This window comes from Pristis pectinata, chromosome 6 (assembly GCF_009764475.1).
Source record: "Pristis pectinata isolate sPriPec2 chromosome 6, sPriPec2.1.pri, whole genome shotgun sequence".
NCBI classification, from domain to species: domain Eukaryota; kingdom Metazoa; phylum Chordata; class Chondrichthyes; order Rhinopristiformes; family Pristidae; genus Pristis; species Pristis pectinata.
The window spans coordinates 14,606,502-14,623,321 of NC_067410.1; the positions used below are offsets into that span (position 1 = coordinate 14,606,502).

General features: G+C 37.8%; 1 protein-coding gene across 6 annotated transcripts in view; it reads left to right on the forward strand.

The window, feature by feature from the left end:
• brpf1 (bromodomain and PHD finger containing, 1) overlaps positions 1–16,820 on the forward strand; it is a 37,766-nt gene that overhangs the window by 18,881 nt on the left and 2,065 nt on the right. For 2 of the 6 annotated variants that reach the window (XM_052017913.1, XM_052017914.1), the window contains exons 8-13: positions 1,390–1,677; positions 2,896–3,043; positions 4,976–5,109; positions 6,414–6,529; positions 8,576–8,730; positions 10,332–10,473. In XM_052017913.1, the coding sequence (XP_051873873.1) occupies positions 1,390–1,677; positions 2,896–3,043; positions 4,976–5,109; positions 6,414–6,529; positions 8,576–8,730; positions 10,332–10,473 (983 nt within the window). Of the gene's footprint in view, positions 1–1,389; positions 1,678–2,895; positions 3,044–4,975; positions 5,110–5,186; positions 5,243–6,413; positions 6,530–8,575; positions 8,731–10,331; positions 12,120–13,889; positions 13,944–16,820 lie in introns of those variants that run through there. The other 4 variants (XM_052017915.1, XM_052017917.1, XM_052017916.1 and 1 more) reach the window with 3 other exon arrangements.

Here is a 16,820-nt window from a genome sequence, read left to right on the forward strand (position 1 = left end):
TAGTACTTGTAATATAATGTGTGGCTCTAAAGGTTGCTCACTGTTACTATACTAGCTTTCATCTTGTAAATTAAATGCTTGTTCCAGTTTAATACTTTGTAGTCTTGTTAAAAGCGAACATCTTCAGGATTTTCATGTAGTTCCAAATATTACATCTGATAGATATTGGCTTATTTAATATATTCTAAATAGTCATTCTTACAGAGATTCATGATTCTGGCTTAGCTCTGAGAGAATAGACATTTCACTATATAAATAGAATGGAAGAACATGTATACCTCAGCTGTTGTAAGGCAGAAAACTTGCATTTCTCTGCAATTCTTGAAGTTATACTCAACATCCATGGATTTTGAATGATTTAACACTGTAAGCTTTAAAAGCCTGACAAGAAGTTTGTGTTCTTGCAAAAGGTTGGAACATTATTTATAAATTTGACTTTGAGGTTCATAACCATTCTGTGGCCTTTTTAGAGAGGGAGTTTATCTCAGAGTTTACATTGAGGGTAGGTTTTGTTGATATGGGTCATTGTTTGATCCAGGTTACCACATTCACAGGCAGAGGAAGATCTGATTTTGCAACTTCCTCATTAAGTGACCACATCATCCATGTCACACTTAGATGCTGTTTAGAGCTGCCCATGTCCCTCAAGGCAAGTGGAAAACTGGAAGCTTTCCTTGCCTTTGTTCTTGAATGAGTTCCTTGTTTCAGATGGTTTTTTTGGTACAGGTTTTAATCCATTTGCTGTTGAAATTGACTGTTGAAGCACAGCTGAGTTCAGCTGCATACCAATGAGTTTTCTATGATGGCTTACTGACTAAGCTGGATCCTGGAACTCAGTTGTAGAGTGCTATGAATGTTGGGATTTCTGGTAATGCCAGTGAACTTGTAAATTATGTTAACCCTTGTTTGGTCTTGGCAGTAAACTACTGCAGGTCACTCCACAGTATGTTGTGGTTGGGTTGTGGCAAGCTTCCTTTCTACAGAATATTTTGAATGTTGTTGGCAATTGCAGCTTTTATTCCACTTGGCAGCTTACAATAAATTGAAATGTTTTTTTTCTCTGATTTACTGGAATACTTCTCCCTTTGTGACTTGCTATTGAATCAAAATCTTTCTGGTTTTAAGTGATATTATTGGACTTCAGCAGAAACTTCTACCATCATATACTGTTGTAAAACAAGAAAGTTAGCTCAGTAATATAAAACAAGGGAAAACTCCTGTTCATTGTGTGGGTTCTTTTCCACTGAATGATAATTTTAGAAGCTTTTAGAAGTCATCACTTAGTCAATTAAAGTTGATTGTATAACTTAAATTTCATCTCAAAAATCACAAAGCTTTGGCTTTAACTTTGTTGCTTTCAACTACTTTACCTTAATCTTTCTCCTGCAGGTCTTGGTACTACTTCCTCGTCAGCCTCAGCAGCAGAAGTCGGTAGACGGACAAAGTTTCTTTTCACTGCAAAATCCAAAAACAAGTGCGTAGGGTTGCCCAAACGCCCAGGGCGGCCGCCGAAAAATCGTGAATTTCAGGTCCCGCCAAATCAGAGCAGCAGTCCTCAGAATCCAACAGCAACGCAAACTTTGACGAGGTCCAACCAGCCAAGGAAGCGAGGCCGTAGCCCCAGCACCAGCTCTGAAAGTGATAGTGACAAATCAGCTGGTGGTGACGCACACATAGGTAAAGAGAGTGCTGTGTAGCGACTGCTTGTTTTCTGATATTAAACATTTAAATTTCTGAAGCTAATCTGGGTAAAATAGTTCTGTCTTAATGGTTCATATGACTAAAATGTTAATCTGCATTTATAGTAGAGAGGTGGAACATCTGTTCCAGTTCCAGGGCAGGCACAGTAGTGTAGCGGTTAGCGTAACACTATTACAGCGCCAGCAACCCGGGTTCAATTCCCGCCACTGTCTGTAAGGAGTTTGTACGTTCTCCTCGTGACTGCGCGGGTTTTCTCTGGGTGCTCTGGTTTCCTCCCACATTCCAAAGTCGTACGGGTTAGGAAGTTGTGGGCATGCTATGTTGGCGCCGGAAACGTGGTGACGCTTGCAGGCTGCCCCCAGAACACTCTATGCAAAAGATGCATTTCACTGTGTGTTTCGATGTTCGTGTGACTAATAAAGAAATCTCATCATCATCATCATCATCATCCTTCTGTGGGAGCTTTTGTTGAATCAGCAGTTTCATGGGCAGCATTTGACCTGGTTCCCAATTTCCTATGGGATGGATTTATGTGCAGAGGCCCTATCAGCACCTAGTGTCGTACTACTGCCTTCACCTAGCAGTGAGCCATGCAGTTCCCATGTAAAGTGTACTTTTGCTTATCTCAGCCTAGCTTCTTATGCAGCTGAGCAAGGTGACTATAATCTGGTGTAAATTGGTAGCCCAATGTCACTGCCTGGATTATCTTCCTACAAGTGAAAACTGAGACCCAGAGACTGCATTCTTGAGCTAATAATGAGGATGCTTCTACTGAATCAACCAAACTCCACCCAATCTGGGAGTACATAAAGTTCACATTAAATACAGCAGGCAGGAAACTGATGTGTTCTCCAGTATTTAAAACAAAAGTACACAGAAGACGACTTCACCAAGTCCTCAAAGCGTAGCTTCTCGTGTACTGCAAAATCTCTTCTCTCTGTGGCTCTTTTGTTCTCTTGACTCCTGTAACTCAAAGTGCAAAATGTTTATTTGGTATTGGTAGTATGGGAAGCGCCTTGTGGAATCAGAGTTTATCTTCAAAAATCTGCAGATATTGTCCTCATTCATTTACTTCCAAGACAGATATGGGTATTGTGGAACTATGTGAGCAATTAAAAGGCAAAAAAAGCACCAAAAAATAAGTTGTGCATTGAATACAATAGCACATCTTTTTGTTCTGGATTATATTTTCAGGGTTGCCAACAAATGGGTTTGATGGGGGCAGCCAACCTGTGAATGAAAGTTTCCGAGTCTATCGGAATGAACGAAGCCTGCCACGTAGCAGTTCTGACACCGAGTCCAGTTCCAGCACAAGTAGCAGTGCAGCTTCAGATCGCACCAGGTAATTGTTCTTTTTTGTACATTTATTGCCGAGGTATTGGTTAATTATGCAGCTCAGCAACTTGTCCTGCCACTACACAGGATTTGAATCCTGTCCAAGTATGCAAGCATTTTCCTCTCTACTCAGTGCAGGTATTCTACACAAGTAGCATGAGCTGAAATTAATGGCCATAAATGTACTGCAGAAAAATATATGAAATTGTCATTCAAAGTAATGGACCAGAACATTATGAACTTCTGCCAACTGCTCAGAAGAGAACAATCGACAAGGTACTTCTTACAGTCAGGGTGTTCCTGACTTCTGCATTTGCATGTTGCAGTGCAGAAATATAGCTATCTAGTTATCCAGTTCATCATTTGACTACACCTTTCCAATGTTTTACTATTTTCTATAACATAGTATGTAATAAAATAACTATAATAAAGATGATGTTAATTGTTAAAAATAAGCAGATATTTTAAATCCACAGAATTCAAATCGCCTTGCATACAGGATGTGTTGCAGGTCAGGTGCCTGTGTCCCTGATTCCCACTCCATTGATGGACTCAGCACTGAGTCCCAGGGTGAAGCTGTGGGGTCAGATACACTATATTTTGCTGTTAACTGGCATCTCTGATGCTGAATAGAATGGATGGTGTTTTGAATTGTCTTCCATTATTTAAATTAATATTCAAGTGTCTATGACGTAAAAGGTTGTATCACATCACGTGAGGTGCAGTTTTTCTCTCTATGTGCTGTGAGACTTTGGAACTACTTAAAGGGTGGTGGAAACAGAGCCTGTGAATATTTTTAGGCAAGCCTAGATAGATTCTTGCTAAGCAAGGGGATGAAAAGTTACCGGGATATGCTGGAATGTGGAGTTGAGGTTATTATCAGATCAACATGATCTCATTGAATGGTGGAGTAGGCTCAAGAGACTGAATGGCCTACTTCTATTTCAGGTAAGGGCCCATAAAGAGAGGGTGCTACAGTTGACAGATAAAACGCTGAGCTACCTAGTTATCCAATTCATCATTTGACTACGTCTTTCCAATGTTTTACTATTTCCTATAACATAGATTATTTTATTTTATGTTAATTATTAAAAATAAGCAGATATTTTAAATCCACAGAATTCAAATCATCTTGCATATTTAATGGACTTGAGTTTAATATACCACAATACAGTGGAGTGTGACAAATACTGTGACAATGTATCATTGATAGGCTCCCAGTGTTACCAATGTACTTTGGGTCACGCAATGTTAATCATTTCATATAGTATCACTTCTTTGAATAGCAAACAAGCTGTGGTATTGAGTTATAGTGCTTTTTTCTCTCTGGATTACAATAGTTGCATAGCTGGATTAGATCTGTGAAGGGCAGGTTAGTTTAAGTTTATAGCTTGTATATCATTATATTGCCACAGATTTCAAGATGGTAACACTTTATATGATCTCAGTGCATGTGTATGGAAGTCACATGTAAAAGTGAATGACATCCGCCCATCCTCGTGTTTTCATATTTACTTGCGACATAGAAGGTGGCCATTTAGCCAATCAAGTCTGTGGTGGTTCTTAATGTCCCCACCTGCCTCATTCCCTGACTTATTTCTCTATAACCTATTCTCTCTCTCGTGCCGCCAACTACCCGCTGATCCTCCTGCCGACCACCTACATTAGGTTGTAATTTACATCACCGATTAACCTATCAACCAATGTGTCTTTGAGATATGGGAGGAGCACCTGGGGAAACCCACATGGACACTGAGAGAGTGCAGATTACACACGGACGGCACCTGGGGTCAGGATTGAACCTGAGTCACTAGAGCAGTGTCCAACTGTGCTGCCCAGGGAGTGTAAGTAAAGCAGAATGTGAACTAGGGGAAAGTTAGTATTTATCAAGCACTTTTGACGGAAGCATGTCCTAAAATTATCTTTTTCCTTATACCAGCACAACCCCTTCGAAGCAGGGTCGAGGGAAGCCTTCATTTTCCCGAGTGAATTTCCACGAGGATAGCAGTGAAGACACTTCCTGTACAGAGAATGAATCTTATCCAATTGGATCGGGCAGGCATGCACATGGTGGTGAGTCCACTTTTGGAGGGGGTAAAAAAGATTTACCATTTGTCACTTAAGTTCTAAAACATTTTCTTTCTGTCAAGTCATAAACACAAACGATGCTGACAAGCAAGGAAGATTAAAGTTTTTTCTGAATGAGGTAGGTGAAGAGGTAACAAAGTAAAAGTGATATGTTCTAGCAAGTCTGACAACCACAGTAGCATTTTTAGTAGCAGAGTACATGAAAACAAGGCATGGATGTGCACATATAGTGTGTATACTGACTGTGTGATATATTGTGTGGTGTATATTAAATGTGCTGCATGGTTTCTTCTATAACAATGTGTTAAAAGCAATCTTCCATATGCATCAAAAATGTAATTTCATATAAAAAACAACATAAGAGCTGAGAAATTACTTCAAGGCGCAGAATACTACTGCAGGACAACAGATTTAAGAAGCAATCACTAGATCAGGTAGATTGACATTCTGGGTGCATACCTTCTAAGTATCTGCAGCCATAAGGAGAATACATATTTTCTCTTTGGAGCTGAAGATAGACCTGATTTCAGTTTTTAGCTTTTTTTAAAATCTTATTGCAACTTCCAGCAATTGCAGTTTTTCCTTTTATACCTGTACATGGTCAACATTTGGGTGAATTACTCTGGCCAGTTCAGTTTGTTGACTATTTACTTTATGGGCACATTCTTCACCCATTTCTTTCCTCCCTTATAATACAAAAAATATCAGACCACATATTGCTAAGGTCAATCCCATTAGTATCATTACCAGTTGATGCAAGCAGGTCAGATATAATCATGGGGAAAGCTTGGGATGTACCTGCATTCTCTGCTGGTTTTATAGCCTCCTGTCTCACACTATGTGAAAATATTTCAAATTCCAAGTGAAGGGATCCTTCTTTCGCAGATTGTATCTGGACTTTCAATATGGGCCCAATTTGGTATTGCTGGAGAAGAAGCTCAGTCATCACTCCAGCTGCTAATTTTATTTTAGTTTTGGAAATGGTCCAGAAAGATTTTTATTCAAAAGATCTACAGCTCATGAATTTTACTTCCAGCTATTATTCCCTAGTGCCTTCCACCTAGTCTGCTACACCAGTGGCTTTAATCATTATAGCTTTATTGCATGTGGACATGAAGACATGCACCATTTTGAATGTAGCAAACCAGTTTATTTTTACTTAAGGTAAAAAATTAATGATTAACAAATTTCAATTGAATTCTGATGCAGTCGGGATTTCTGCTACTTGATACAACTGCACGAAGAATTATGTTTGAAAAATCTTCACTGCTAAATCTTTTTTTTAACAGTGCGCAAGGGATTGAGCAGGTCTGCAGGCTGGATTTCAGATGATGAGGATAGTCCTTTGGAATCACTGGATTTGGTCTGGGCAAAGTGCAGGGGATACCCATCTTATCCAGCTCTGGTATGTTCTATGGGAGTGAATGAGGTAGCAATGTTGAATGTTTGCCTCCGAGCTACTCTTTGATATTTGTTTATCATGTAAAGCTTTTGATTATTGCTGCTTAATCTACAGATTTTAAATAAATGGTAAAAACATATTATTTTCCTTAAAAAAATATTGAGAAAAGCCCATTCCTAATATTTTGAGCTCATTCAATCAATGAACCAAAATCTTTACCATTCTCTCTAAGTAAATTCTGATCCAATGGATCCAGTTAATATTATTTAATGGTATTTCAGTATGCATTCTATTTTCTTTCCTTTTTAATCCAGATGAGATTTAAACATAAATAGGTGTATTCTGCTCACTTCTATAATATTGCTACATTAGTATTGTTGAATAACAATTTCATATTTACATGCAAATGAAAAAATGACAGATGCTGGAAGCCTGAAATAAAAACAGAAAATGCTGGAAACATTCAGCAGACCAGGAGCATCTGTGGAAAGAGAAACAGTTAACATATCAGGTCTGATGAAGGGTCTTCAACCTGAAATATTAACTTTGTTTCTCTTTACATAGATGCTACCTGACCAGCTAAGTGTTTCCAGCATTTTCTATTTATATTCCTTATTTATATTGTTGCCTATTGTATGATAAACTTTAAACTGTAAAATGTACTGCTGAGGGATGATATTCATAACATTTGGATTTTGTTTGTGCAGACAATACAGAGTTAATAATTTTGGATTAAACTGATACCATTATCATCCAGGTCAGAGAATATCCATTTTACAAATCTGTGGTCCCTCTTGACAATGCTGAATTAGCCACTGATTTGGGGCAAAGTGCATTATATGCCTGGGCTCAAACCAAACAGTTGATTATCCAGCAAATAAAGTTAATTTACTCAGGAAACACAGTCTGTTTAAAAGGCAGAGAAAACAGAACTTGTGAAAAGCATAGTAATTTGCCAGAAAAATAATGAGTGGTGGATAGTTACACACCAATTATGTGCTTCAAATCAATCTCAGTCAGTTGTTTCAATGTGTTCAACAGGCCTAATTGACCATGGGATTACCCAATAATCTTCACTCTCTGGGAATAGATTTAATGTAGCATGGAAAATTAAGCTTTCCAAATTCTCTGCAGTATCCAATAAATTAAGGTCATTCTAGAATACTATATGTTTCATTTGAAAAATCAGATTTAGTCAAAAACTGTATATAGCCACCAATTTTTATCTCACCACCTCTGCGCTGCATCTTGGCCTTTGAATGTTTCACCACCTTGCATGAAATCGTTCAGAAGATACTCAGGGTTCCTACATAAAAGTAATGCTGGATAGGCCTCTTTAGAACCTAGCCTCAAATAACATGTAATTTCAGGCAGAGCATGCTTGTGAATCTCCTCAAATCCATACTTCAACTGATGTAACATTCGAAGCAAGACCTGGAAGAAACACATATACAGTTGATAAAATAGGGAAAATAGCGTAGCTAATCCACATAGCTAATCATAGCCACCAATTTTTATCTCACCACCTCTGCGCTGCATCTTGGCCTTTGAATGTTTCACCACCTTGCATGAAATCGTTCAGAAGATACTCAGGGTTCCTACATAAAAGTAATGCTGGATAGGCCTCTTTAGAACCTAGCCTCAAATAACATGTAATTTCAGGCAGAGCATGCTTGTGAATCTCCTCAAATCCATACTTCAACTGATGTAACATTCGAAGCAAGACCTGGAAGAAACACATATACAGTTGATAAAACTGACATTTTATTTATTAATTGACTAAAATCTAATAACTTTGGAAACATTAAAGGTTCCTTAACCTTAATTAATTGATATCATGTATAATATTAGAAAAAAAACATTTATTTGTCTTCACTGAATTTACTGCAATGGGATTGTATAGAATGCATATTTCAAATTGCACTAGTTGGTAGCTGAGGAGAGAAGCGAGTTGTTTCAAATCTTTTGATATGTGACTATACTAAAAAAGTGCAAAGACTCTAAAGAATTATTTAACAATATACCATTGTGTCTCCATTTCTTCTACAGATAATTGATCCAAAGATGCCTCGGGAAGGACTGTACCATCATGGTGTTCCAATTCCTGTTCCACCACTGGACGTGCTCAAACTGGGAGAACAAATGACCGTGGAAGCACGGGAGCACCTCTACCTCGTACTTTTCTTTGACAACAAGAGAACATGGTAAATTGGGAGAACTGTTCTTTCTTGTTTATACCCCCTAATGCAACTAATCGGAATTGAACCATGTCAGCTTGAAATATTGTAGAATCATTATGGTCACTCATAGTCCTTAAAGAATAAACACAGTCAGTAGAATCTACATCTCGGGGCACAATCTTGCAGTTTGTGGGAGCTTCCTGGACACAGATTGCCTGCTGGATTTCTTATATTACAATTTAAAAGTACTTCATTGGTTTTCATACACTTTGGAGCTTTGTGGAACGGGTGTGAAAGACTACGCAAATCTTTGTTTCCTCTTAAACTTGTAATTCTGAAGACCTCTTTCATTTGAGCCCGAGGATGTGTGTAGGAGTTCTTCAGGGCAGTGCCCTAGGCCCGGTGATCTCCAGCTGCTTTCTCAATGATCTTCCATCATAAGATCAGAAGTAGGGATGTTTGCTGATGATTGCATGATGTTCAATTCCATTTGCAACTCCTCAGGAAATGAAATAGCCCATACATGCATGGAGCAAAGCCTGGACAACATTCAGGCATGGACTGATAAGCGGCAAGTAACATTTGCCAGGCACTGACCATCTTCAATAAGGCAGTCGGACCACCTACCCTTGACACTTGACGGCATTACCATCACTGAGTCCCCCACCTCTTGTGATGGAATACTTTCCACTTGTCTGGATGAGTACAGCTACAACTTCTCAAGAAGCTTGACATCATCCAAGACAAAGTAGTCCACTTGATCGGCACCCCATCCAGCACATTCATTTCCTCCACAACCAGTGCACAGTACCTCATCTAAAAAATGCACTGCACATTCTCACCCAATCTATTCTAATAGTTTCTCCCAAACCCGTGACAACCAAGAAGGACAAGGGAAGTAGGTGCATGGGACCACCACTGCCTGCAGTTTCCCCTCACACACTATCCTGACTTGGAAATATATTGCTAGTTCTTCAGCGTCACTGGGTTTAAGTCCTGGAACTCCCTACTTACAGCACTATAGGAATACCTCCACCAGAAGGATTGCGGTGTTTCAAGAAGTATGCTCATCATCACCTTCTTAAAGGTAGTTACAGATGGGCAATAAATGCAGTCCTTGCCAGCAAAGTCCAGATCCTGACAGTGGATAAAAGAAAACTCAAAAGCCTCAGATTGGCACTTTGAGAACTTAAAAAATTTTAAAAATCTGCAAATAAAAGGCTATTATTGGTAAAAGTGGCTATTGGGCTCATGGATTTTCATGTCCAACTTGGTCACCCATGTTGTTTGCGGAGGCAAATGTCTATATTTGGTCTAGTCCTTGTATATCTCTAATCCCAAGCTATTACGGCTGACTCCAAGTTGTCATTTGAAGTCTGTCATTGGACTGTGTCAAATTACTGTATAATGCTTCAAAGAACCTTCTCCGAGCAATCAGGAATGCACAGTAAATGTCCACGTGCCAACAATTAAAATAAAAGCTAATGAAAAGCCTGTCTACAGAGAGGAAGGAGAATGAAGGAAATACTTTTAGGAAAAATAGAGCATTGTTGAAAAATGTAATATTGAAGGAAGTTTGCTGTGTACAGTAATGTGATGTACAATGTTTATTTTTAATTAATCAGGCAGTGGCTCCCTCGAACAAAACTTGTTCCTCTTGGTGTGGACCAGACCTTGGATAAAATGAAGATGTTGGAGGGGAGGAAATCAAACATCAGGAAGTCGGTGCAGATTGCATATCATCGTGCTATGCAGCATCGAAGCAAGGTGCAGGGCGAACAGAGCAGCGATTCCAGTGATACTGACTGACCATAGAAATTTCTTTTTTTTAAAATATTTTTGTTTAAATAAAAATGGACCTGCAGCTCAGTGATTCTGAGAGTAAAATGCAGAAGACAGCACCGTCTCAAAGCACTGAATTTTAAACTATAAAGTACGGAGCAGAGACAGAACAGTGCTGGCCGCTAGACACGAGCTGATGGACAGCTGAGGGTTCAGAAAACAGGAAGCAGAGCAGCTATTCTGGCAGTACTAAACTGTGTTAAGCAGGAGTCAAATCATTCTTTAAGATACCTAATTAAAGCAACAGACCGAGTCATCAGATCTGGCTAAACTAGTCTAGTTTTTTTATATAAAGTTGGTGAAATCAGATGCCACACAATTTGTTTTAATTAAATTCAGAGAATAAAATAAGCAATATCGTGCATCAGATACTGTGAAGCCATGGATTGCCTTAACTCGTTTACTTAGAATTATGAATAGGTGATATCATTATGGACTTACGATTTCTGGATAAAATCAATCTCCTGTGATATCCGCATTTAGCTAAAGTAAACCATGCTTGTGGGAACGGGTTTACTCCAGACCTTGAAGTCCTCCTTTGCATTACTTATCCATAATTTTCAATTGAGAACAATATACTCTGCCAATCCAGGTGACCTAAAAGAGAAAGTGAGCATAGAACCTCTGACCAGAGGGTGAATAGAAGTTGCAAACTTTTCATTGTAGTCAGATGGAAAGAAAATCAACTAACCTGCATGAGTTCACTGTGGAAATCAGTTCCATTTTAAAGTGTATAAAGCCAACTTTTTTTTAAGGGTGGGATAGTAACTAATTTTTTTTAAACCTGCTGCTAAATACCACAACTTCAAACCATACATGTAATATATACACTGTAATTTTCTCACAATACTGTCCTCTGTAAATTTGCTGAAAGCTTAATATTGGTGTTATTTAGCCCTGAAATTATACTCATCTTCATTGCCTTCACATTTACAGTTGCACACACCTATTTGCAACTCTGTACTTTGCATCTAAACACACATGTACACAGGCTAAGTCTGACTGTGTTACCTATTGAGGTACAAATTTAGATGGAAAGCATTAAAGTTCTTTAATGATTAGAACTTGCCCATAGATAATACTGCCCCTTGGTCAGCTTTTTTGTTGTCATTTGGTTTGAATTCTGCTGTCAGTCCTTTCTAACTTGCTGGATGGAAGTGCTTTATCTGATAGAGCAGTATGTCTGAGAGTCAGTAATCAGAGCTTTACAGATTGTTCAAGCTGGATTTTCACAATCCTGGTATGTAAATACTTTGCACAAGTATGGTGTTAAAATGGGCATGTTCTGCTTTGCTGCTCATGGTCATATTTTCACCTGTGAAGGGTGAGTTGGTGGAAGTGAAAAATCAGCTCAGAGAGGGCACTTTAATTAATATGGATGATTAACGGCACCATTTGTAAACTACACAGGTTATTGAATTATACAGTAAACTCATTTACCTCTTGTTCTGAGTTGGATCTTAAGACTGTCATGAGTCTGGCAGTTTTGTTAAATTTCTACCTGTGTGTGCCATTTTCAGAGTATAAAATAAATGAAAGGGTGCAGAAAGGCTCATTCCCTAATGCCTTTATCCTCTTGCTGTGTGTAGCTTTATTTTTAAAACTGTTCTTGGCCACAGCAGTATACATTTTTTTTGGTTCAGTTTCTCTGATAATTTTGCAGATATTTTGCTGCTAATTTGCAATTACCTTCCGACTTAAACGGGCACCACATTTGTTCGTAGACGGGTGATTTAAGGCCCTCAAGTGTTGACATCCTTTGCGTTTGTGTGAATGTTAGGGATATGGATTCTGCATTCAATTTTAAAGCAACCTGTGGCCTAGGACTGGTCTGAGTAGTTAAACCTATTCAGAAATTGAAAGGAATAGTATATTGTGAGTCGTCCGTGCAGTCCTCTGCTCCTACTCAAAGCTTAATCATTGAGCTCTGTTGACAACCTGCATTTTGTTATTTTAAACCGGGTACCTGCAATTGAAAGGGGAAACTTTTCAGAAGAAATTTCTACAATTAGTATATGTGTGTCTCTGGGGAGGGGAGAAGTACAAAGTATTACTGCCCTCTGCCCCCATGAAAGTGAAGAAAATACTTCTTTAAAAGTATATTCTTGGGATTTCCTCGTTGGCTCAGTTGGGGATTAAATCCTTGGTCTGTGCTGATCTCAGCATGGGTGGTATTGGAGATGCCACAAATGGTCACAATATTGAAACTCTAATGAACGAGAGAGTGAATTTGTTAGGGTTTCTGCTTTTGATCACTATCCATTGATCAGCCTACAGCAGCACGCACCCTCCCCCCCCCGGCTCATGATCCACTCTTCATTTCTGGAAATACATGTGTTGGATGTGACAATATAATTTTTTTTGTGGTAGTCTCTGTTGGTTGCTCTGGACTTCTACTTGAATAATAATCACTTCTGGTACTGGTGGTCTCTGTGGAAATCTACCCAGCAAGAACTGTAGGGAAAATTAGTTAGAAATAAATACGTTCTAAGAGAAGCTATTCCCTTTTGTGTCCCTTGGAAAACAGCCTGACAACTTACCCATTTAGATAGATAATGTGTAGAAGAAAATCATGGCAGCATATGCAATAGGCTTTGCTCAGCAGGCTGTTACTGTTAATCAGGTTTTAGGTACTTTTCCTTGTCATGGATGTTGGTGTTAATATAGTATTGCCATTGTAAACATTAGCTTTTACTACCATCCTTTACCAATGTTTATTATAGTTCCATTGAAAAAGCACCTTAACATATTGAAATGCCCTTAGCACTTCATGCAATGCTTTTTTTTATTGAAATACAATAATATCAGCAAACATGACAGTAAGACTGGGAACAATTCAGATCTCCATTCTCATGTGAAGTTTCTTCTTGCAGTCTCTGTTGAGGTACAAATTTAGATGGAAAGCATTGTATTCCTTCTCCAAGTCGTCATCATCATTACTGTTTTAAGACATCCAAAGTAGAAGCTCGACTCTCTGTTAAGCATTCTTCTTTTGGAATCACTGATAACTGGTGATCATAAAATAACTGGCTTTGAACCTTACTTTGTGTTTGTTAGAAACAAGTATTTCCAAGGAATAAAATCCTTGAAATAAAAGCCCCAAGACAGTCCTTGAGTATTTATCTGCAAAATAAAACTCTGAACTTAATTTTTCAGGCAGATTTTTAAAAATGAGTATTGTGTGATAGCTTTTCATTTGGGTTTACCATCTTTTGTTTTGGGAACTGGCTTGGAAGCACTGTATTTCATTGCATAACCTTTGATTTCAGTATTCTTGCAGCTTATTGAATGCTGTGACTAAGAGGAGTATAAATGGCAAAATCTCATATTATTGTACTCAGCCTCAAGACTCCCAAGAACATGGTGGCTTTCAGTAGGAGACCAGCCACCTGTTGGTGAGTTAAATGTAAAAATAATTGAATTCAGCAATGTGTTGAGCCACACTGTACCACTCCAAAGAATGGTACAATGTTGATTAGTACGTCCTCCATTTGTACTATGCTGTGAAGGGAAAACAGCAAACAGAAGCAAAGCACTCCCCATAAAGAAAACCGGTATTAGCCTCCACAAAACTGACTTCGAATTGTCAAGGGCTCTGGTTAAGCATCTGCATTTTTTTCTTGGATTTTTGAAGGACTTTGGTTACTTGACTTTCCATAACACCAGCATTAATTTCTATCCTTAAAATTCAATTCATTTTTCCTGTCAGAATTCAAAGGAAATATATTTGCAAAATTGTTCCTCTTTCCTAAAGTATATCTATTGTGCTTTTTAAATATTGTAATCTATGTATGTGGGGGAGACTTAAGAAATGAGCTGGGGGGGGGGGGGAATTGTTTCAGATTTATTTAGGTTAGCTAATTGTCTAGCTGTAATTTCCCTTTAAAAGAATAAGACAGTTTGCCAAAGTGGATATAAGCCTAGCTGGTAATTTTAGAGTGAGTTTTTATTACCAGAGAGTGACTTCTAATTCTTCTATAACGCCAATTAAGATCACACACACAGATCATCAGTAGAAGTCAAATTAACAGAAGTGCTCCTTTTTTAAGGTATGTCCATTAAATCCTCCAGTGAACACTTATGGAAGGTTTCATGTATACCTCAAGCGTTGTTGTTCCTCTCCAGAATTACCCAGATACAGACATGGAAAAGTGGCAGGCAGTCAGGGTAATTGACAACCACACAAACTCCCAACCTCAGTTAAGTGTTAGAACTGCACTAGGATGAAAAAAAGAGTGAACTTTGAAGTTTTGATTTTGGATGTTCAGAGATTTTGTTCACAGAGTAATGCATGATTGTTCAATACATTACTTTATGGTGCCTGCTATTTTAAAGAAGATAGTAAAACGTAGTAATATCTCCTCTAAATTATCAAGGATGCCAATGCTTTTGTTTGCTAATAGCATTAATTTCTATCCTTAAAATTCCATTCATTTTTCCTGTCAGAATTCAAAGGAAAAATATTTGCAAAATTGTTTATCTTTTTTAAAATATATCTATTGTGCTAGTTAACTATTGTAATCTACCATTTACCAAGTAATCATTGGTATTCTGCCAGGTTTTAATTTAACAACATGCAGAAACTGACCAGTTTATAACCTTTTTTCTCACTGCCTATTAGAGGTACCTATATTTTATATGAAAACAGAAAATGCTGGAAATACTTAGCATGTCAGGCAACATCCAATGATAGTTCATCAGCCTGAAATATTAACTTTGTTTCCCTCTCCACAGCTACTGCCTTACTTGTTGAGTATTTCCAGCATTTTCTGTTTTTATTTTGGATTTCCAGCATGTGCAGTATTTTGTTTTTGAGTCACCTTTTGCATACCTGAGTGGATCCAACAATTGGTGGTTGAATCAACTTTGGAGTAGCCAGAGCTTTTAGGAGCACCCTATTTGGCTGTATATTTAATATCCATATTGGTTCCCCTTGCATTAACTTTGTTAGCTTTGATCAACAATCAATGTGCAAGTTTTCTATGTCAATAAAAGATGGAAGTAAAGAATAATGATAAACTTTTAAAAATTTGCAAATAGCCTGAAGCACAAATTAATAATTCTATTGTTTTGAAAAGCCAAGCAAATTTAGATTTTTTTTAGTTTTCCATCTGTACTGAAAGTAGTCATTCAGTGACAGTTCCTTCATGTTTTTTTACCCCATTGTATGCAAAACTAAATTACAAATTGACACCAGATATTTAGTAAACCTCCTCTGTTACAATATGTGATTTCAATTCCTGATTACTTGACTGCTTAATGTCTTTTATTTTTATTTCCTTTTCATCCCTAATCTTTCGCTTTGCTTGGCAACTTCATTATGGGTCTATCTCAAGAACATACATCTTGGATTTTTTTCCAACTTTTAAATGAGAATAGTCAGGCTCTTAGTTCAAGCACAATTGGGGCTGATCTGGGGACATGGTTACTTACTCTTCTTTCTTTTTCAATCTTTTTATTAGTTTTCAAATTAATACAGATTAATATATCAATGTTTATACATGTAATACAAAGAGATCAGGAGAACAATCGTGACATGGATAATCATAAAGAACAAGGTTACTTACTCTTTATCCAGATAGAAATACCTGTCCTAGGTAATAGCTTTTGAAAAGAATCCATACCAAACAAACTTCAAGAGGTCCTTTGGGAAGATGTGACCTTTTGAATGATGGTGCAGCTCTCTTGCCTGAGCTGTTCTTTCCTTGCTTATTTTAATCCTTCTATTTTGAACCATGTTGCAAATGGAACAAAATTGTTGTCCATCACTAAAAATCTTGTTTATTTAGTGACCTTCTCATTGAAACCATTTTACTGAGTATTAGGATTAGATAAGAGAGCTAAACCAGTTTTCATTGAAGCACAGTCTTGTTTCTAATCCTTAAGGACATCTTGTAGATGTAGGTTTTGGATGGTTTGATGTACTCAACTGTTACACCAACAGAGGAAAGACTCCTTATATAACCATGATAGCAACTTGAAATGTAGCGAATTAAATGCTTGTTTACTAAAGGGAATTGCATTATTGAAAGTGTATGAGCTGAAGTTCTGTCTTAGACCTAGCACAGCAATGCCAGTTCCATTAGTGCAATACTTGTATATAGCGATTGTTTGAGATCCCCAAATTTGAAGAATGGTCCATTAAATGAGCAGGTACTGCAATGAATTATTTATTGTAGAATAAATGTTTCATATTTTTAATTTACTTTGGGGAGTTTTCACTTTTTTTTTGCATGATGAAGTTTATTATTTACTTCCCTAAAATCAGTTCG